Source organism: Lepisma saccharinum, chromosome 16 (genome assembly GCF_977018435.1).
Source record: "Lepisma saccharinum chromosome 16, izLepSacc3.1, whole genome shotgun sequence".
In the NCBI taxonomy this organism is placed as follows: domain Eukaryota; kingdom Metazoa; phylum Arthropoda; class Insecta; order Zygentoma; family Lepismatidae; genus Lepisma; species Lepisma saccharinum.
This window is the reverse complement of record NC_139244.1, coordinates 5,609,153-5,632,449: the sequence shown is the minus strand read 5'-3', so window position 1 is coordinate 5,632,449 and position 23,297 is coordinate 5,609,153. Positions and strand designations below refer to the sequence as shown.

The 23,297-nt window shown below is 37.3% G+C and overlaps 1 protein-coding gene across 2 annotated transcripts in view; it reads left to right on the top strand.

Moving 5' to 3' along the window:
• Nucleotides 1–23,297, top strand: part of LOC146000216 (coiled-coil domain-containing protein 170-like) — a 101,903-nt gene that overhangs the window by 16,319 nt on the left and 62,287 nt on the right. For both annotated transcript variants that reach the window (XM_083137613.1, XM_083137614.1), the window contains exons 4-8: nucleotides 1,699–1,823; nucleotides 4,991–5,153; nucleotides 7,653–7,820; nucleotides 10,642–10,786; nucleotides 13,680–13,852. In XM_083137613.1, coding sequence (XP_082993739.1) covers nucleotides 1,699–1,823; nucleotides 4,991–5,153; nucleotides 7,653–7,820; nucleotides 10,642–10,786; nucleotides 13,680–13,852 — 774 coding nt within the window. The remainder of the gene's footprint in view (nucleotides 1–1,698; nucleotides 1,824–4,990; nucleotides 5,154–7,652; nucleotides 7,821–10,641; nucleotides 10,787–13,679; nucleotides 13,853–23,297) is intronic.

The following is a 23,297-nucleotide window of genomic DNA, read 5'->3' as shown; positions in this document are numbered from 1 at the left end:
TGGGAATCGAACCTATGACAGATCTGTGATCACAAAATTGAATAAGCTAAATTTTTATGTAACTCCTCTTTATGTAGGTCGCCTGGTTAATTTTTAATTAGAGTCCAATCTCGAATATCCATAACTTTTAATCCGACAGTAGAGGCCAAAAAACGACTGCTAAATAAAGATGATATATACTGTATCTATCTACGTACATCTACTTATGTATGTAACGTGTTGACCATGCAAAGTTGGTTAACTTACTCAAAAATGTAACACATTACACTTACTTTGCTTGCAAAAGTAACTCATTACCTTTACTGTTACTGTAACAACATTTTAACTGTTTATTACACAAGTATCACATCTGTTCTCTACAGTCCACATTTCCCAGTGCAACCCAAGTAACCACATTGGACCAACGTTTTGAAAATGGTTTGCCAAACGTAAGAATATACCGTTGGGCAATGGTAATTTTGGCTATGGTTCCAACGTTGGCCTAACATGTGGTTTTTACGTTGGGCCAACATGTGTGTCTTTTTACGTTGGGCCAATGTACTGGAGGAATCTTATGTAGAGAAAGGTTTTTGCTCTGATATATATAATTTATTCTGAGGCCAAACCTCTAGTGCAAATTATTTGTGTAAAATAAAAAAAATACAAAGCACTTTCTCATTCATATGGTATCATTGTTTTCAAGTTACCTTCAAGTTGTAGTACAAAACACTTTCTACAATTTACTTAGTTTTCCATCTTTCATGAAAGAAATATTATATTTCAGCACAAAACATTGTTTATTTTACATGCATGGATCTTGAACCACTTTCACAAGAATACCGGTAAAAATGTTCATGTTCTGCTGCATCTAAATAGACAAACGATAAGCAATTTCCATCACAGAAATATCTTTCATCCAAGGGGGCTGACAAAGGACTGAGTGACTACAAGTTAAAAATAGCTTCTACTTTCATTAACAAAATATTATATTTGCAGTATGTGCTGTGACCATGGACGTCCACAGGATTTTTTCCAGGGAGGGGCAAGGAAGGTATTTGTTTCCAGGGGGGGGGGGGCAAACGAAGGCAAATTTTCCCCAAAAATAGTGTTGTTCCCTAAAAAACATTGCTTAAATTTGAATGTATGGTGTTCATGCAATAATTAACACATATTATTGTGGCTAAAAAGAAATTATATGTGTGAAATACATATCTTTTGGTTGACTTTCATTTTCCCTTCCGGACGCCCATGGCTGTGACTGAAATATTCGAAAGAAAACACTGTTACTTGTCATTTATTTTACACACTAGCATTTACAGCATACTCTTGAAAGTTGTCTTAACAGAAAGAAAGTAGTTTTTAAAACTGATTTTGACTCACTTTTCCATGGTTAGGGAAGCGTCGGCAAGAACCGTTGGGCCAACATAATACCATCTTGAATTTACCAACCAATGTAAACCAAACCTTTCCCACATAAAAACTGCAGTTGGCCCAGCGGTTGTGGTTACTTGGAAACTTTATAGCCACAAGTTTAAAACAACCCAGCAATGCATGCTTTGTCCTGGCAAATAAATCCCTCATTTCTGAATTTATGAAGGTTAACATAAGTAACCAAGTACCGTTACAATTACTCATAATTTTGGTAATGCGTTAACTTGTGTTATGTTGCTCCCGACTCTGTGACCATGATAATAGCTGTTGATTCGTTGTTCCTTGTAGGACCTAGAGGAGAAGGAGCGAATGCTGGCAATGTCCCAGGGAAGGACAGAAATGGCGATGCAGACGCTGCAGAGGGAGAACAAATTCCAAGAGGACTCCATCAAGGAAAGGGAGAAGAGGATTCGGTAAGAGCCTTGAAACATGCAGTTCTTTGATTGATTTTATGTTTGGGTGCATATGCACATATGGCCATTTTGCGTGGCTGGAAAGTAACTCCCTATTCAAAAATACTTATAATTAGGGAAAGGATTTATATGTAAATACATATTTAAGTATGGAGCTGAAATCAGTTATAAAAGGTGGCGCAAGAGTCATCCTATTTGAACTGACCTTTATTTTGACATCTTGTTGTTTATATCAGTAGTGTTTTGTTAGTTAAATAGAAGATACTCACGAAATTTATTGTGTGCGAAAATGAATAACTTTACCCCACAAGAACGTGGAAAAATCATGACAATATTTTTAAGAAATAATCTATCTGTAATCTTGACACAACGAGAATTTAGACAACATTTTCCCAATCGTCCAGCACGTACACCGCAAACCATTCGATGTCTTGCTTCCTTTGGGGATATTTGAAGTCATTGGTTTATGTGAATAAGCCAGAGACGTTACAGCAACTAAAGGACAATATTCAGCATGAAATTGAAAACATTTCTCCGCAGATTTCCAACACCATGGAAAATGCAATAAAAAAGGTGCAAATTTGCATAAATTCGAATGGTGGTCATTTATTGGATGTTATCTTTAAAAATTGAGGACATTAAACTTACAAGTATCAATAAAAGTTTAACACAAAAAAACCTACTTTGTTTAATTTAAAACACAAGCTATAGGCTAAGAAAATTAGGTGATGACTTTTGCGCCACCTTGTATTTTGTATTATCTTTGCGCATCATGGCATGTAGACTCGAAAAATTCAGTTTTTATTTTATATATTTTTACATATATTAGGTTTTGGCTCACATTTTACATATATTAGTTATTTTTCCATATTATTTCCATATTTCAGAACATTTCTCAACGTGCACCATATTTGCACAATAACTACATGTCTCCGTATGACCGAAAGATTTCTTGAGATACACTCACATTACTACTTGCGATATTGAACACAGTTTTAGTTAATATAAACCTATCTAAAAAGACAACAGAAGGAACACTTTCGAACACTTACAACCAAATTTTGTTATTCATTGTTTTGGAAACAGAAAACGAAAACACATTTTGTGTTACTTTCCATTTAATAACACTGTAGGCATACTGTATTTTATGTAGCTCGTGTAGTGTCTTGTATTATTAACAAGGTAAATTTTTACAATTTTAAGTCCATATTTTGGTGAAAATAACTAAACGTATATTTAATTACAAGTGATGAAGGAGACAGTAAACCCTTCCCACAGGAAAAGAAATATGTTGATATTTTGTGACCTAGGTCACATTGTCATCTGAGAACAAAGAGGTGCACAGATTCACGAAGTATAGGAGCACAGAATACTAACTGAAGGGTTGGTACAATGTTGCCAGAGAAAGTTAGAAGATAGGAGACAAATGTAAGGTACTTTCACCAGTGTTTACTGCATAGGGTGGGTGGTTTCGGGGAAGAGGGGAAAGGGTTATTGGTTGGGTAGTCCGGACTCATACACTAATCTCATAATCATTGAGTTGTGTTTATTAGGCTCTAAGAAAGAAAACAAAGTATATGTACTGATGGGCTGGAACTCTTACGAATGGAAATGTAACATGTAAACCGTAAACACACTTAAATTTATAATGATATAAAATTCAATATGTGAAAAAATAGCAAAATATATGTATGGAATAATATACAAAATACTAATCATGTTAAATTGAAAATAGTGGCATTATCATTAAGCTGTAAATAAAAATGGAAGCTGTCATTTAAGAAATCGCTAAAATTCAGCTACAAAGACTAAAAAATAGTATGTGCTGTAGAGAATGTTTTTTCACTGGAAGAGAAGTTAGTGAAATTATTATACACACTCGACAAATATTTCCATAGTAGGTTCATGTATACAGTATCAGGAACAGAAAAATGTATATTTACATATATATATATATTATTATCTTTAATCTAACTGTTTAATTTGCAGGATCATTTACCAGAGAAAGCCTTTCTACAATAATGACATATCTATTTGCAAAGTGCCAAAAAAATACAAGCAATTTTAAGCGTGCTTTTTTTAGAAATAATTTAAATTAAAAGAGCACCAGAAATGATTTTTTAAAAATAAAAATCATAATTTTTATCCACCCTGGTTACACATACTTATTAGAAAATCCATTATCTAATAAGTAGTGTAACTACTTACCTAATTCAGACGTACCCTTTACCTAATTCAGACGTACCAGCTGCCACTGAGTTGTTGACCTCTGTGTCAGAGCAGTTAGCACAGAACACTATAACGCGATGGGTCCTGGGTCTAAATCCCAGCCTGTCCATGGGCATTCTATGAGAGTGTCCAGGGTGCAAAATCATTAAGACTGGTGGGGAGACAAATTTCTTAATCTACAAACCCCCTCCCCACAAACATACATATAAATTCTAGATTATATTTATTTATAATGTTATTAAAAGTAAAAATAAATTACTAAATTAAAAATACATTATTATTATTAATTACCCAAAAAAAGAATTGTTACTTTTAAATATATCAGATATTATAAAGTAGCAAAGTACGTCCTTTAGTAACTGGTTAAAGATATTAATAAATTATGAAATAGTTGAATGTTTTATTATGTGCAAGATTTTATTTAGTTTTTGCTTTGTTAATAAAAATCAATTAGATTAAATAGTAATTATTGTTTTGCATTCTTGTTTTACTTTTATTGTGCGTATTGATGTAGATTTGTTAATGATCTCTTGAGAGAGAAAAAGCATTGAACACTCACAACTACAAAAATTTGTGTATGTATTCGATATTATTCTTAGTATAGTATATTTGAAATTAAAAGTAATTGTTTATCTTTTCTGTTTGTTGTAACAAAACTCTCCCCCTGCAAAGTTTTGGTGGAGGGGATTTTTGAGGCCAAGATTGTTGGGGGAATCCCCCATCCCCCCAGGATTTCGCACCATGTTAGTGTCCATTAATTAGTTTCATCATGTCGTCACTCTTCCTCATCTTCACAATTAGCAAAAAGTGGCAGAAATGCAAGGTAAAAATAACCACATCAATTAAACAAAAAATCCACCTGCATGTGGATGAATTTTCTATAGCTTTAGTAATAGCACTTGATGTTGGCTAAAAATAGCATGTGCGTTATCTTCCAGGGTTCTGGAGCTGGAGAGGAACTCGGAGGAGGAGATGAAAGAGGCTGCCCGGAAGGCAATGTACGACTTCCTCCGGAGGATGTCCACCGTGCTGGACGTGGACGCTGGGGATGCCGCCACCTCATCCGAGCTGCTCGTGCAGAAGGCCTCAGAGCTGCTGCAGGTGATTTCTAGCTCATGCTGCTTTTTTATCTATCCATCTGGAGCCTAGTTCTTTTAATCCTATGTGCATAAACCATTGGGTGGTTGCCATATTCTTGTTCAAAAGTTTAGCCTAACAACAAAACATACGAGGTTTGTCTGAAAAGTAACGGGACTGGGTCTGTTGTGTGGGCTATAGGCGAAATAGGGATAAGCGTATTATGTAATCAAGGAATATGATGTCTTGGTAGTATATGACTGTAATCTCAGCTTTCTGCAACCATTAGATTTTCTTTAACATGCTTTTCTTTACACCTTTGTCCTTGCACGTCGTTCAGCTGTGAGAACTGAGGAACTAACCATGAACATGGAGCAATGAATCAACCTGAAATTTCTGGTCCGGTTGGGGAAAAGTCCAGCAGAAGCACTTCAAATGCTTCAGCAAGTGTATGGAGATAACGCCAAGTCACGCACACGTGTGTTTCAGTGGCAAAAGTGGTTCAAAGAGGGGTGCGAGGAAGTGGTGATGAGACATGGATTTTTTAATATGACCCAGAATCCAAACACCAGAGTTGCCAGTGGAAGTCATGCTGATCACGTTTTTCGATGTGAGAGGCATCATCCATATGAGTGCCAGATGATCAATCAGCAAGTCTACAAAGATATTCTGCAATGTTTGCTACGCTCAGTGTGAGAGAAGAGACGGGAGTTGTGGAAGGACAGATCTTAGCTGCTGCATCAGGACAATGCACCAAGTCACAACGCCCTCTGCATCCGGCAGTTCCTGGCCACGAGGAACATCGCTGTCCTGGGACAACCTTCTTATTCCCCTGATCTTGCCCCCCTGTGACTTTTTTATTCCCCAAGCTGAAGGGGATTATCAAAGGGATCGGTTTTGAAGGCGTGGAGACTGTCGAGGGGGCCGTAACGATGGAGCTGCAGGACATCCCAGAAGAATCCTGCCAGCAGTGCATAGAGGTGTGGCAGAGAAGGATGTAAAATTGTGTTAGAATGGAGAGGGATTACTTTGAATGGGACACCATGTAGTTTGCCGTTTGACATACAAATAAATTGTCAGTGACACCAGTCCCGTTACTTTTCAGACAAACCTCGTATTAATGTGCAGTAGGCATTCACTCACATGTTTCGAGTGTGGATTCCTGTAGCTATCCTCCCATCACTCATAACATTCAAAGAATTTTAATGCAATACTTTTGTTATTGTCATCATGACAGTTAAGCTATATGACTTTAATGCAATCAGTATGTATTTTGATAAATAACACTTCATACAGGAAAATTGCGATAAGAAAACATAAAGTTCTTGCTCAGGGAGGGACAGGGTGCAAGTTTATGTTATCCTCCTGCTAGCAAAACATTTGCAAAGCATCCCCCAGATGTCTTATTTTCACCATGCTAAACCATAGTAGCTTCCACCTTTCCCTGCTTGTCCAAAGCCCAGGCGCATCGCCTGATAATGTTCACATGAGCACATGAACACTCATGTATATGTCTTAATTTACGTACATATTAGATGCACACACACATACGTATATTTATTCGAAAAAATACTTTGATGTACGAGTATATATACTGTATATTTACTGTGACACGATTTCTTTCACGTCTGATAACTTTTCTAGTAGATGGTAACACTGACTCCCATGGTGTTCCACGGAGGGTGTTGAACACAATTGCTGTGCGTGTTGCATAGAGCTGACAGCTAAGGGGCTGTTGGCCACTATACCCCGAAGATGTTCACTTCGCTGTGCGAACACAGTATGCAAGCGGCAATACTTCTTACATTCGGCACCAGAGTGCAGCATATACAAGGCATGTCTTGGGGGACTCGAAAAGGTCTGTGCTACATAGTTGCAAACTTTAGCGAGAAATCGCTTAACCTGTCGGATTTTAAGGGGGAGAGGGACAATTTCCCCTGGGTCATTGTATTACTTTAATATAGCGTGATTTTGGGGAAAATTGTTGAAAATAAATTGAACTGTTATTCTCAATGTTTCAACTGAAGTTGAAGTTACAAGGGAGTGGAGTAAATCTGCATTCAGTACAAAAACATTATTGTGAACACTGGTATGCGAACCACATGCGACGCCACTGCCAAAGCCTTGATCAAACATCCTCAAAGTTAATATTTTCCACTTAGGCGCTGAGTGTTACTGCATTCATGTTGATAATACAGACATAAAAATGTGCTTATTGTGGTCAATATGTAGATAAAATTTTAAGTGTCAATTCTCCAAATGCCATCCCCTGACTTATGGATTGGGGGTGATGCTCTATTGAGCCTTGAAGATAGAAGGAGGGTGATGCTTGTGAGACATCTGGTGGGGGTAGGGGGAGGATGCTTTGCATCATCATATTTCTTGATAAATATCTTCATTTGTAAGATTGAAACATCTGATTTTATTTAATCATTGCCTGCTCGTGCTATGTTTTCATTTTATGTTTTATTTTAATAAGAAAACTTGTGTACTGCCTGCTACAATGCTCTTTTCTACTAATAGGAAGCAGGAAGATTGAGAAACCGGAGTTCAAATCTGGCGGACTTGCTGGCCACCTCTGAAACTGAACTGCGTAATGCGAGAGATTTGTTGGAGAGAGCGGTGACTGACAGGGAAAGCTTACAAAGGCAGGCTGCTTCACACATTCTCGACCTAGACCGACTGAGGCAGGTGAGGATTTTAGCAGTGTTGCACCATTTCCTATCATTAATTAAAAGTGCATGAACTTTTTGAACCTCTGAACTAACTACTGTTGACTTAAAGTTCAAAAATGTCTTCTATATACTGGTAGTACTTGAGGTACCTTTAATTTTAAAACTTTAAAAAAAAATCCTGAATTCAAATCTACTGTTACTGTTGAGTACAAAATAAAAAATATTTCATGAAAATGAATTGATGTCAAAATTAATTACTTTCACAGGTATATTTTTTTATTACTTATTGTTACAAAAAAATTAAGATGAAAAGTGCAAATGTTTTGCATGATTTCACACATGAAAGTTAGAGAGAGAAAATCAGAATTCCAATTATATCTAAGACTAGCTGATTGCCCAGCATTGCCCAGGTATTTATTTATCCCAATCTTCTATTAAGACAGGAAAATAATGAATTTTAACTATAGTATAAAATGAACTTGGAGTTGAACGGCATTGGGAGTGTCACTATTCATCTTAGTGACCCCAAAAACTATGGATTCCACACTAATATTGGTCGTTTTCGATTATTTTTACATGTCATCCCTTTCCCACCCCCACCCCTAGGGGTGCCAGGGGTGTCTTACCCCCTCAGTATTTCTTTCCAGATTGTAAGTCATATGTGTACCAAGTTTGCTTGAAATTGCCCCAGGATAGGAATATCGCACCTTCTGTTTAGGCAACCAACTTCGCCGTGCTGTGTAGCAGGAAGCATAATTTGCAGGATATGACACGAAAATGCCTCACATGAGAATGCTATTTTATGTCCCCTTCCCCACCCTTAGGGGTGCCAGGGGTGTCTTAACCCCACAGTATTTCTTTCGAGATTGCAAGTGATATGTGTACCAAGTTTGGTTGAAATTGCTCCAGGCGTTCGAGAGTTATGCCGGAACAAACACATATATATACACACTCATACATACATTTTTATATATATGTAGATAGCATCATATTTCTTAGTGTTTTCTCTTCAGTAGAGTACAAACATGGTCAACTTTTGCTTGTATTTATCTCATTTACTTTTTGCAACTTTTAGCTAATCATGACAGTGAGGATTGGATGAAATAGATGAAGGAACAATCACAAAGAGCACCCGTGTCTAGGCTGGGGTTTTAACCCAGGAACTTTGGTGACGAGATTGAAAGTCAACCACTTAACTTTTTGCTCTGATATACAGAATAGTATTAAAAATAATGCAATGGTAACACACGTGGATAATAGTTTTGCAATGCTGGTGAAAGTCATGTAGACCTGGATTTATTTCTGAAACACAATCAATATTGGTTGATGACTTACTTGCATTAGTTTATTTGCCATGTCACATACACAAACTGCATTGTTGTTGTTTGAGGTAGAGGATCATAGATGGCAGCAAAAAAAATGACGCTTATATTTGATGATGCATAAAGCAGTTTAGGAAGTGGACCAGAGATGGCAGCACTCAAGAAAATGTCTACCATTGTAAAAAGAGAAAAAGGAAAGTGCTGATGTGGTGAAATAATGATTGTAGATATTAATACTAAATATACTGGAAGAAATAAATGACGTTCGCACAGTAACAGGATATAAATAAGATGCAAAGGGTAATTAATATTCATTAATAGCATAAGTGATCATTATATAAAAGTAAAGAAGTCGAATTGTAATTACGATTCTGGGTATATTACGGTTTCCATGAACTGAGAGTTTTGTGCGGCTTTTGGGTTGTTTTCCCAGGTGTAGAACCATTTCACAGCAGGCACCCAAGCACTTTTGGTAGGCGCATCTATTGTTATTCCAAGTTAAGGTTAGCGCTGACTAGGCAGCGATCTTTAACTAAGCACTTTCTCTTTGTTTGTCTGGGAGATAGATTTTCTTAATATTTCCATCAATTTGGATAAGATCGACAAAGAAAAGAAAGAAGAAAAAATACACAATATGTAATAATTACAAGAAGAAGAAGCATTAGTAATTACAAGCAGAAGAAGCCTTAGTAATTACAAGAAGAAAAAGCCTTAGTAATTACAAGAAGAAGAAGCCTTAGCAATTATAAGAAGAAGAAGACTTATTAATTATAAGAAGAAGAAGCCTTAGCGATTATAAGAAGAAGCCCAAAGAGGAAGATTGGCTACAATTAATAAGAAATAAAAATAGAAGAAAAATATTGTATGAAAAGATTTCCAAAGTTATCTAATATTTGTACATGATTATTCAAGAATATATTAAGAATTGTACCCTCCGTAGTGGGATAAATCTATTGTTTCTTTCCATATATTCGTAGTGTTAGTCACCCTGATCTGTGCCCCGATGTATCTCATTGTTTCTACCCTGTGCTAAGCTGGCAGATGCTCACGTGAGAGGACGTGGCAGCCATCATATGTTGAAATTCATTATATTTTCATTCCTCATCTCTCCGTTTTAGCTAGTTTTTTGGAATGGATTATTAACAGGTAATGCAAAACTTTTTTTCTTGGTGTGTATGTGTAGTAATTACAATGACCGATTTCGTTACACACCTTTATTCAATGCTTTATTCATACTAGATTCTGTGGGATCTCAATTTCAAAGATTCAGTCTTTGAGCTTCAATCAGAGCTAGGACATCATCATTCATCCTTGTCATTGTCAATCAGAAAAACAAAAAATTGGAAGATGTAAACTAACTAAAAATACAATACAGTACTTTGTAATGGCCAAGTATGATAAACAAGGGATCAAGAAAATTGACTTGGATGTGATTTCTTGCATTAGGGTTAGTTCAATAATTCCTACAACCGGAGCAATGAAAAGACTGCTTCTGATTGGCTGTACTTGTTGCAGGAAAGAGATTCGCTGGAAACCCAGCAGCGTGTGTGTGAGCGGGAACTGACAGACTTGAGAGAGAAATTGTCCAGCACCACGAGAACCCTTGGGACCGCCAGCAACGACATAGCGAACAAAGAACAGACAATCAGGCAACTCAGAAGTATGAAATCTCTCTGTCTTTATTTTGCATTAGTTTTAGGTTAAAGTCTTGCAGTACCGACCACCTTAAGTATTTTGAATATAACTTTTGTTAAAGTGAAAGAACTGTGAATTTCAAAGCAATTTTCTATTCTTCCAGAATTCCTTTGCTATAGAAAAGATATTATATGTTTTATATTTACTTATAAATAGCTACATATTGAGAAAAATAAAAATGTATTATTTTCGACAGACTGAAAAATGTCGTCCAGTACCGACCACCAAATATGGACGACAGTGAAATACAAAACAATTATTAAAATCAACAAAACAAGAAACCTTTTACGTTATTAATGTCTGCCCATTTCTAATAACTATATTTTGTAATACTGTGATATGCAATAATTAAATTGATGAGGTAGCTTTAGAAGCTCTGCCAAATCATATGCGACTTTTAGGAATTCCTTCATCTACAGCTGCCTTCATAACAACTTCTGCCCAATTTCCTATTTTCCTCTCCTTCGGTGTTGCTATTTTCCTCTGTAATGATAGAAAAAGGATCTGACCACTATCTTCAAATTAGACCACATTTAACATTTACAGTTAATATTGGTCGGTACTGGACGACACACTTGTTGTTACCTTGCAGGTGATGGCACACCATGTAGTGAATATATTACACAACTTTTACCATAAACATTAACCTAACACATGTACCTTTCACAGGCATTGCAAAACACATGATGAACTTACCTTAGAAAGAACCAATGGTGTCCTGAAGATAACTGTCATCACTAAAAATATCGTGAAACTTATTCAACGCTTCGCAGTTCCCTCACTACTGAACAAAAGACATCGCGTCCGAACTATGTGAAGTGTGACTACAGGATCCGTCCACGTGTCTCTGTAGTATCCTAAAATCTATCAGCGGAAGTGAGAACTGTAAGCCGGTCGGTACTGTAAGATGGTCGGTACTGTAAGACTTTCCCCTATTTCTAGTTTTATTTGTTTGATAAATTTGCTAATTTTTCTTCCATTTACACATGCAAGTCTTTGTGAAGCTGCATACATTATGCCACATTGCCTACCCAATGAAGTCTTCTTGATTTAATTATTCTAATTAAATCTGGGTGTGCATAGAGATTATGCAGTTCACTATTATGTAACCTTCTTTACTCTTGTGTCGTTTCATGCAGGGTGTCTACCGGTCTCAAAATATGAGTGCAGATGCCAGAGCTTAGTTAGTCTGCAACATGCAGTCCACTCCATGGAAGGGTGTGTTTTCTCAAAGGGTCACCCCCATAACAATGAAACAAGTCCCACTGCATATGTACGAGGTCTGGCTAGATAGAACCCTGGGTCGCTGTCACTCGTAGTTAGTCTGTGAGCAGTGCTTGAAGCAGTGCATGTAGCCGATGTTACCGCAGGTAACAGCAAAATGTAAAGAATTAAAAAGTTGTTTCAATAAAATGACAACATTGTTAAATACGTTAAAGAACACCGTTGTCGTAGAGTAGATATTGCCTAGGACATTTTTTCTGCAGCCGACAGAAGCGAAGAGGGAGGCCGTTCCGCTATCCTGAAGAGGCAACAAGGGAGAAGAGGGCGCCAATGCAAGGAAAGAGCGGGGAAGGAATTTGGTGTATTATTCATATGCCTGTTAAGGGGCCCTGTTGCCGTTCAGACCCACCGGAGCAGCCAGTGTTGTCACATCAGATTGACAGAAAAGAGCTAAATCCCACCTAAAATAGGAATACAATTTCTGTGAAGCAACCAGAGTAGACTGCAAAGCCAAGGCTGGATTGAACTACAACTGAGACCAGTTAGGTAATAGACAAAAATATAGTTCCTTGGTGTGATTCGTGATTTGGACAAGCCTTGCTCCAAAATACTAAGTTGGCAACAGTAGTACGTACAGCTGGGTTTCCCTTCCACGAAGGAGCGGAGTTCTGTCGTCTGCTCAGTGCTCACTACACAAACGTCAAACTGACCCGAGAAAAGTGTGGTTGTTCTTCTTCCCCTTCGCAGCTCATTTCAAAGAAACGGAGACAGATGAAGAATTGACAAGGGTCTACCACTATTTTCGTGGTAACTGTCTCATGAGTGGTAGTTGATTCTAGGAGTGTTTGTGGCTAAATCACTGTGCTGATTGCAAAACAAGAACAAAATGAACAAATATCTAGCTCGAAGACATGTTTTCTTTACCGAAGGGGGTTTGTAATAGTGTCTAGCATGCATAATTGTCGTACTGATAGCCGGTAACACTTTTTAAAAAGTCACATCACGATACTGGCTTGAGGGTTGAGGTCTTCAATCATATTGCCGTAAAATGGCAAATATTAAACTCGAGTTGTGCTTTAGCCTTAAATTCCTGGTGAAATTGAAGAAATCGCAGACTGAAACTGTTGCAGGAGGCTTATGGTGATAATGTAATGTCTTGTGCACATATGTTTGAGTGGCAAATGCTTCGCTGTGGAATGCAAGGACGTTGAAGGTGATAAAAGACCGGGTCATGGCAACAGAAGAAAATGTGGCAAGAATTATTGTCATTGTTCGGGAAGATTGCCGGGTCTGCATTTGAATGATAGCAAACATAGTGGGCATCGATAAAGAGTCAGTGGACACCCCCTGGTGATTTCTTCAATTTCACCTGGAATTTGAGGCTAATGCGCTGCTCGAGTTTCATATTTGTCCTTTTTACGGCAACACGATTGAAGACCTCACTCAACCTTCAAGCACTGCTCACAGACTTAACTACTAGTGACAGCGACCCAGGATTCTATCATCAGCTCCTTGAAGCTTCAATGTTTATTTCACATGCATGCACTCCCTCCTACTGCATGCATACTTCCGACAGGGTTGCCACTCTGTTATTTTCTAGCCAGACCTCGTAAAATATTATTTTTGATTTTCAGATGAAGCGAGAGGCCACGAAGAAAGGGTCCGGAAAGGAGAGGGAAGATATCGCCACCTGCTGGAATCTCTGTCCGTGTTGCTGAGTTCTCCAGCAAGGTTTGTTGAATGTGAAGATGAAATCATCAAAGGCCGAATAACGGAACTGCAGGATGAGAGCAAAGAAAGAGGGATGGTGAGTAATAATCAGTTGCCTCTGTTGAAGGCTTGCATGCTCTTTTGTGGCTCCTAAAATACTTTTAGGGCCTATCTACATAGTGGTTCAAAATTCGTCTAACCTTGGCTCATTTGCAACATGAAACTGATCAGTTGTTGAAATTTTGGGAGCATTGTTGTTAATTTCTTACTGCTTCTGTAATTTCTAGCGCTGAGCCGATACACTGTGAACCAATACCGATGCCCATACACTCACAGATTCTCACCAATACCAATACATGTATGATTCCAGTTTAAAATAACAAAGGCTTGTTACCGACCGAGTCATACTAACTGATCACATCACATTCCCTTAATGACATTATAACACTTTAAATTGTCTTGTGACATTTGGTATTTTTATTTATTTATTTATTTTTTGTATGTGAACCTTTCTTCTTGGCAAAGAAGAGACATTTAAACCCACGATTGGTAAAGAAAGTCTTCATGAATTAAGTAATGATAATGGTATAAGATTGATTACTTTTGCAACCTCAAAGAATTTAATTGTGAAAAGTACCACTTTTAAACATAAAGACATCCATAAATATACCTGGTCTTCTCCAGATGGTAAAACTCATAATCAGATAGATCATATTCTCATTGATAAGAGAAGGCATACTAGTATAATTGACGTTCGTACACATAGAGGTGCTGACTGTGCCAGTGACCATTATTTAGTAATTGCTAGATTAAGAGAAAGACTCTCAGTGATAAATCATGAGCAACAAAATCTAAAAGTTCTAAAATTTGATACAGGAAAGTTTACTGATGAAAGAATTAAGAAAGATTACCAAATTAAACTATCAAATAGATTTGATATTTTGCAGGATTTAAATGATGATGAAAATATAAATGAAACAGACGTCAATAAGAATTGGGAGCACATACGTAATGCAATAGAATCAGCAGCTAAAGAAAGTATAGGATACCATAAACCGAGAAAAAGTAAGCCATGGTTTGATATTGAATGTCATAATCTAATAGAAATAAGAAATCAGGCTAGACTTAGGTGGTTAAATAACCCTGATGATACAAATCTAAACAATTATAATAGAATAAAGCAAGAAGTTAACCGCATGTTTAGAAGTAAAAAAAGAGATTACTTGAAAAGCAAAATTAACGAAATTGAAACAAACAGAAAAAATAAAAATATCAGAGATTTATATAAAGGTGTAAATGAGTTTAGAAAGGGGTAGCAACCTAAAGTAAACTTGATAAAAGATAAAGACTGTGATTTTCTAGCTGACCCAAGCGATATTCTACATAGATGGAAGAACTACTTTAATGACCTTTTAAATGTCCATGTAGGAGATAAATCAGAAGTAAATGAAGTACACACAGCAGAACCTTTAGTTCCAGAACCTAACTTGACTGAAGTTAAAGATGCTATTAAAATTCTAAAGAATAACAAAGCACCTGGCATTGATTTAATACCAGCTGAGTTAATTAAATATGGTGGAAATTAATTATTATGTCAAATTCATAAATTAATTTGTTTAATATGGAATAAAGAAGAAATCCCTCAACAGTGGAAAGAATCCATAATTGTTCCTGTGTTTAAAAAAGGTAATAAAATGAACTGCAATAATTACCGTGGAATTTCTCTACCCTCAACAACATACAAAATATTGTCTAACATTATTTTAACAAGACTAACCCCATATGCTAATGAAATTATAGGTGATTATCAATGTGGATTTAAACGTAACAGATCAACTACAGATCAAATTTTTCACATCAGACAGACACTTGAAAGAAAGTGGGAATATAATCAAAATGTCCATCAGCTATTCATTGATTTCAAAAAAGCATATGATTCAGTCAAAAAAGATAAATTATATTTATTTATTTATTTTATTTATTTATTCCTTGTTTTGGATGGCGAAGTTAAGGCACAAGCCTTTTCTTCCACTTAACCATCTCTACATTACATTTTATAAATTGATTTTTATAGCTAACTGTATGTTAAATATATAAAAAACTAAATATTTAAGATACCAAGAAATGAAATCTATAAAAAACTAAGAACATTGAGATACCAAAAAAAGAAAAACACAAGAAAAAATAAAAGAGAAAGACGCAAAAAACATAAAAAATAAAGACTAAAATACATACACACTAAGTAAAAAAAAAATACACGTAAAACATAAACACACATGCAACAAACATAGTCAAATTACAGAAAAAGTCGGTGGGTGTTGGTCCTACCAGTTTACACGAAGGTTTAATTTTATTTCCCCGTTTTCAGTTCTGGTAAGTTGACTCCAGAAGATGATTTGTTAATTTTGATTTGAATTGGAGCAGAGAAGAAGAGTTTCTTATGTCGTTGGGGAGGTCGTTCCACGCTCTGGTAGCAGTGACCGTTAAGGAATTTCCATAAAACGTTGTCTTGTGGGAGGGAATGGCCAGCAGAGAGTTGTCTCTGGAACGGGTGGCAAAGGTGTGTGCTGAACTTAGGGGTTGAAATCGAGAAAGTAGGTAGGACGGCTCTCGTGAGTTTACTATTTTGTAGAGCGCTGTAAGAGCGTGAAAGCGGCGGCGAGTGGAAAGGTCGAACCAGCCTAGGTCCTTGAAAGCCGGGGTCAGGTGGTCAAAATATTTGATATAAATGTATAAATGTATATTAGTAGAGTTTGGAATACCTAACAAGCTTGTTAGTATGATAAAAGTATGCACCAGTGAAACAGAAAGTAAAATTCGTGTGGGTATTAATATGTCTGACAAATTTACAATTCATGATGGGTTAAAACAAGGAGATGCATTATCTCCATTGCTCTTTAATTTTGCCTTAGAATATGCTGTTAGGAAGGTAAAAGAAACTAAAGAAGGACTAAAATTAAATGGAATGACTCAGTTGTTAGCATATGCAGACGATGTAGACTTACTGGGAGATGATGTGAATACAATTAAGAATAATGCTAAAATATTTTTCAAAACTGATAAAGAGATAGGTTTGGAAGTTAACAAAGAGAAATCTAAATATATATGCTTACAGGCCGAAACCAAGTGTTAGGTAATAATCAAAATCTAATTATTGATAACAACTCGTTTGAACTAGTTTCCTAATTCAAATACTTAGGAGTAATATTAACAAATGAAAATTATATTAAAGAGGAAATAAAAAGTAGGCTTAATTCAGGAAATGCATGTTACTTCTCTCTTCATAAACTTTTGTCTTCTCGTTTAATATCTAAGAAACTAAAAGTTAAAATATACAAAACAGTAATTTTGCCTGTAGTATTATATGGATGTGAAACTTGGTCCCTTACATTGAAAGAGGAACATAAATTGAGAGTATTTGAAAATAAGATCCTTAGGAAAATATTTGGCCCTAAAAGGGATGAGGAGACAGGTGAGTGGAGAAGGTTACATAATTTAGAACTACATAATTTGTATTCATGTCCAGATATTATAAGAATAATTAAATCAAGAAGACTTAGGTGGGCAGGCCATGTGGCACGAACGGGAGAGGAAAGAGGAGTTTACAGGATTCTTGTTGGGAAACCTGATGGTAAGAGACCTGTAGGAAGGCCAAGACGAAGATGGAGGGACAACGTTGAGATGGATTTAAAGGAAATCGATAGGGATGGAAAAGAGTATATAGAACTTGCTCAAGATAGGGAAAGATGGAAGGCCTGTGTTGCTGCAGCCATGAACCTTCGGGTTTAAGAAGGCTACAGAGTTAGTTAGTTTGTTATGTGAACCTCTCTGTAGACCAGAGGCTTGCAGTGTCTGCTACATTAAGGTAAGCTCTGAACCAGTGGCACCTTTTCCCCTACACTATGCTAAACCTTATTACCAAGATCAACTAAAGGTTAAAAGATTAAAAATCAGTAACTTACGTGTGTGAGCACAAGATTGGTCAAACAATGTTTTGAAGGTTATACTACCCCCTTCTTCAGGTTGATGCGATGTTTTCACACACCTGACGTGGTGCCTCATCGAGAAAGTGTTGGTTGAGGATTTAGGTCAAAAGGTATAGGCCCTATGAGCCTTTTTAGTAAGTGTTCTTTCCTATACCTAAATCCTCAACCAACACTTTCTCGATGAGGCACCACGTCAGGTGTCTGAAAACATCGCATCAACCTGAAGAAGGGGGTAGTATAACCTTCAAAACATTGTTTGACCAATCTTGTGCTCACACACGTAACTTACTGATTTTTAATCTTTTAACCTTTAGTTGATATTCGATTGTGAGCAATTCGCACATTATCAGCTTATTACCAAGGGAAAGTAAACTGTCCTTGTCCCCCCCGGCCCCAGCTTTGAAACCGCCACTGCCTGAACTGTAAGTGAACACAAATGACTCTGATATATTTCGTGTTTTGTGATAGCCATGGACGTCCGCAAGATTTTTTCCAGGGGAGTGGGGCAAGCATGGTATTTTTTCCAAGGGGGGCAAAGGAGGCATATTTTACCCCATAATAGTGATACCTCCTGAAAAAACACTGTTTCAGTCTGAAATTATCATGTTTCTTCAACACTCTTATAGTAATTAACCCCTTCTCTGTGAAATTTTCTGACAAAATGGTTTCCTGTTCTGTGTAATTTTTTTTCTGAGTTCGCGTACTAATATTTTTAAGTAGCTACTGCTTCAGCACAATTCATCCGAGTATCATGGTTCATACGTCTTTCTCTTCAGAATAGAACAGGCTTTCAAATGGTACCACGCACATGTGTACATCATGTATGAGGAAAGGGAAATCGGGTAATTTACCTCCGAAAAATCCATTTTGGTAACTTTGGGGCCCTCTGGACCAGCCCTGGATATAGGTACCCGATTATAATCAACCTTGAAAAATACTGTAATCTATACGTAATGTTTTAGAAAATTTTTCCAAATTGTGTCTGACGTTTGAGATTATTTGATGTGGCTATGACATATTTCTGGTAGCCAAGATAAAGAACCTGAAGAAGGGAGCAGTTGTTCCCGAAACGTTATTTGAAATAATAGATACTCGCTACACGCAAATACAAAAGTTTCGTATTTTTGATTAAATTATTGAAAATACGAATTAATCTAAGAACATTAGAAGTGTTGTAGTAGTAGTTCTTCAACTTTCAAGGGTTTATTTCCCATGCATGCACTCCCCACTACTGTAAGTATACTTCAGTCAGGGTTGCCAGTCTCTCTTGTTTTTAGCCAGACCTCATAAATTGAATTTCTGATTACAAGTGAATCTGTTGAATTTTGGTGATTATGCAACATTTCAAGAGCACATGGAGAATGTTTCAGGGTCCCTACACTATGCCACTGGTGGAAACACAATAAACACTTCATATTTATTTTGATCATGAGCATATAAAGTAAAACCAGCGCTTTAAGTAGAAAATGGTAGCTGGGGGGATTGGGGGAGGATGCTTTGTGAAAATTTTGTAGCGAGGGGGGATACCATCTCCCTGCATCCTCACTTACTTCAAGAACCGAGCAAGAACATATAAAATTTTTATCACATGCCAAACCATCTTGCAGAGCAAGTGACTGAATGATAACCTCCCTATGCCCCATCCAAGATTATTCTGTATATGTTGATGTAACACAGATAAGCAGGAGCATGAAATAATTTAATATCTTTCTTCCGTGCTGAAATCAAAATAAGTTAATGGGTTGGGTGGCTGTAAGAAGCATTGCATTTCATTTAACCCCACACAAAAGAACCACAAGTCAAAATGGATTCTGAGACTGTATCAGTGGCGTGGCGTGACTTTTTAAAAAGTGTTACCGGCTATCAGTACGACAATTATGCCTGCTAGACGTTATCACCCCTCGACCCCCCGGTAAAGAAAACATGTCTTCGAGCTAGATATTTGTTCATTTCGTTCTTGTTTTGCAATCAGCACAGTGATTTAGCCACAAACACTCCTAGAATCAACTACCACTCATGAGACAGTTACCACGAAAATCCAATGAATGGTGATAGACCCTTGTCAATTCTTCATCTGTCTCCGTTTCTTTGCAATGAGGTGCGAAGGGGAAGAAGAAGAACCACACTTTTCTCAGGTCAGTTTGACGTTTGTGTGGTGAGCACTGAGCAGACGACAGAACTCCACTCCTTCGTGGAAGGGAAACCCAGCTGTACGTACTACAGTTGCCAACTTAGTATTTTGGAGCAAGGTTTGTCCAAATCACGAATCACACAAAATAACACTATTTTTGTCTATTACCTAACTGGTCTCAGTTGTAGTTCAATCCAGCCTTGGCTCTGCAGTCTACCTCTAGTTCCTTCACAGAAATGGTATTCCTATTTTAGGCAGGATTTAGCTCTTTTCTGCGAATCCGATGCAACAACACTGGCTGCCCCGGTGGGTCTGAACGGCAACAGGGCCCCTTAACAGGCATATGAATAATACACCAAAGTCCTTCCCCACTCTTTCCATGCATTGGCGCCCTCTTCTCCCTTGTTGTCTCTTCAGGATAGCGGAACGGCCTCCCTCTTCGCTTCTGTCGGCTGCAGGAAAAACGTCCTAGGCAATATCTACTCGACGGCAAGAGTGTTCATTAACGTATTTAACAATGTTGTCATTTTATTGAAACGACTTTTTTAATTCTTTACATTTTGCTGTTACTTGCCATAACACCAGCTACATGCACTGGACTGTATGTATATTTTACTGTTCACTGAAATCAGAGATAACTTGCAAGACATGAGTGAACTTTGCACATCAATGGAATCCCCATTGTTCCTGGTTATGAGATAGGAACATTATAAGTATGGTCCAGATTTATAGACACTAAAAATCTATAAAATAGGCAGGTAAATAGGCTACAAAAATGATGAAAATAGGCACTTAAAAAGCTGCTAAAAATAAGAAAAAATACTAAAATAAGCCTTGCGACATGAACTTATTTCGATTTTCTTCTTCCAATTCACAGACATAGTGTATTAGCATTGCAGTGCATTTTCCACTACAAGCACTGCTTAATGTAATTCTCTATATTCAACACAAAGCCACTAACTGAAGTTTTTCACATAATTTAGCATTGTTATATTCAGAACTGAGGTAAAACCCTTATTCACCTTAATATTTCAAATCCCTGACTACTGTCTTTGTAATTTTATATTTCTCTTTCTTTATTTTTATATTTACCTTTCTATGTAATGGTTAAATGTTGTTTTCTAATTTTCATATGATCAAATTTCGATGTAAACATGGTTAAGTGGTAGAAAGGGCTACAAAGCCTTAACTTCGCCATGATAAACAAGACGTAATAAATAAATAAATAAAGACAACGGATCGTCACAGTGTGCATTGTTCGCTATTTATCTTTGTTTCAGTATAATGTGTGAGATAGGATAACATTTTCAAAGGAGTCCGAAATTACGTCAGCAACTGAGATTTTGAACAAGTCCATAAGTATTTGCCATGTGGGAAAGAAATGCTTGTTTGTAAAACAATTTATCAGTTAAACATATCTACTTCATACAAGCTTGACAGAAAATTACTTTTCCGTGTGGGGCCGACCTCCATGGTAGAATGGATAGTACAACAAGGCAACAACACCAGGTGTGTCGGGTTCGAATTACGACCTAGGTGTTCATTGCAAGTGTCTCTTCATGAATTTCATCACACATTATTCATCCTCGTCGTTGCAATAGCCAAACGTGAAGAAAAGTGTCGCTAAATAACAAAAATAAAATTTCCCGCCAGTGGTAAAACAGGCTTCTACGGCAATCCATTTTTTCATTAATAGCTACACTTCTGGCCATCTTTTGTTTTGACATTTTTAAGCACATGAACGTGATTATGTACTTAACTTTCTTTCACACACAACAAAGCAAATGAGTAGTTATTGACTCTAGAAACTTTCAGGTGGGGAAAAAAGGGATGGGTTAGCATTGTTTTGTCCAAGTATGAGTCACCAACAGGTTGTCCAGTTTGCTTACCCTGATTAAAGGAGATTTGGTAACATCTGGTGAATACCAGATTTCAATCAGTTTAACATAAACAAAGGCGTACCTTTTGTAGGGAAAACTAAATGCACATAAAGAAAGCTGAAGTTAGCAAAAATGACCGAATAGGTATTTTTAGGCACGATTATGCCAAATATGCACTGACCCTCAAAATAGGCATTTATAGGTACTATAAAAGTGCTTTTTTGAACTACAAACACCATGAAACGAACTTTAAACATTAAACCTTATGTTCTACTACAAAGCAATTAAAAAGGCAAGCAGGCAAAAGTCTGCACCCTAGTTATAAGTATCAGTCATACCGAAGTAACAAGAATACACAATAATGCTGTAATATGATTTGAACTATAACACATCATTAAAGTACAATTTTTGGTTAAGACCAACTCAACACAGTTTTATGATATTTTTCGATGACTTGTCATCCCTGTCTGGAAATTAATGTAGGAGAAGGACCCAGGGAGGAAGCACTGCGAGCCCAGCCTCATCTTGCATGTTATAGGCATGCCTGCCCCTGAAATTAGACTTCCTGCATTAATTACATGGGATGTTGTAGGATGAGAGAAGTCCTTCGCAAAGGTGCTTCACTGTATGTAAGGATTAAGTACTGGCAGGGGATGGAAATTTGCGGTAATTACCGTAAGATCTAGAATTTCAGTTTTCTATATTAAACATTTTAAAAATAAAACTAAGTAATAAAATTCATAAATAGACAAACATATAGGCCAAACATATCTTATAGGATGCTTTGCCATTGCATTTGCTACCAACAGACCAGGTCAAGATGATGAATGAATGCTGTGAAGAAAAAGGCCCAGTCCAAGTGACATACAAGAATCATGTGTGGTTTGTCGTGTCACTCTGATACAAAAGATTGTATTTATGTCTGAAGGGGCATGTAAATGGCAAACCTTCTGGCAAACCTTCTGGCAAACCTTCTGGCAAACCTTCTGGTAAACCTTCTGGCGAACTTTCTGGCGAACTTTCTGGCGAACCTTCTGGCGAACCTTCTGGCGAACCTCCGGGAAACCTTCTGGCAAACCTTCTGGCAAACCTTCTGGCAAACCTTCTGGTAAACCTTCTGGCAAACCTTCTGGCAAACCTTCTGGTAAACCTGGCAAACCTTCTGGCAAACCTTCGGCAAACCTTCTGGTAAACCTTCTGGTAAACTTTCTGGCGAACTTTCTGGCGAACCTTCTGGCGAACCTTCTGGCGAACCTTCTGGCAAACCTCCAGCAAACCTTCTGGCAAACCTTCTGGCAAACCTTCTGGTAAACCTTCTGGCAAACCTTCTGGTAAACTTTCTGGCGAACTTTCTGGCGAACCTTCTGGCGAACCTTCTGGCGAACCTTCTGGCAAACCTCCGGCAAACCTTCTGGCAAACCTTCTGGTAAACCTTCTGGCAAACCTTCTGGCAAACCTTCGGCAAACTTTCTGGCGAACTTTCTGGCGAACCTTCTGGCGAACCTTCTGGCAAACCTCCGGGAAACCTTCTGGCAAACCTTCTGG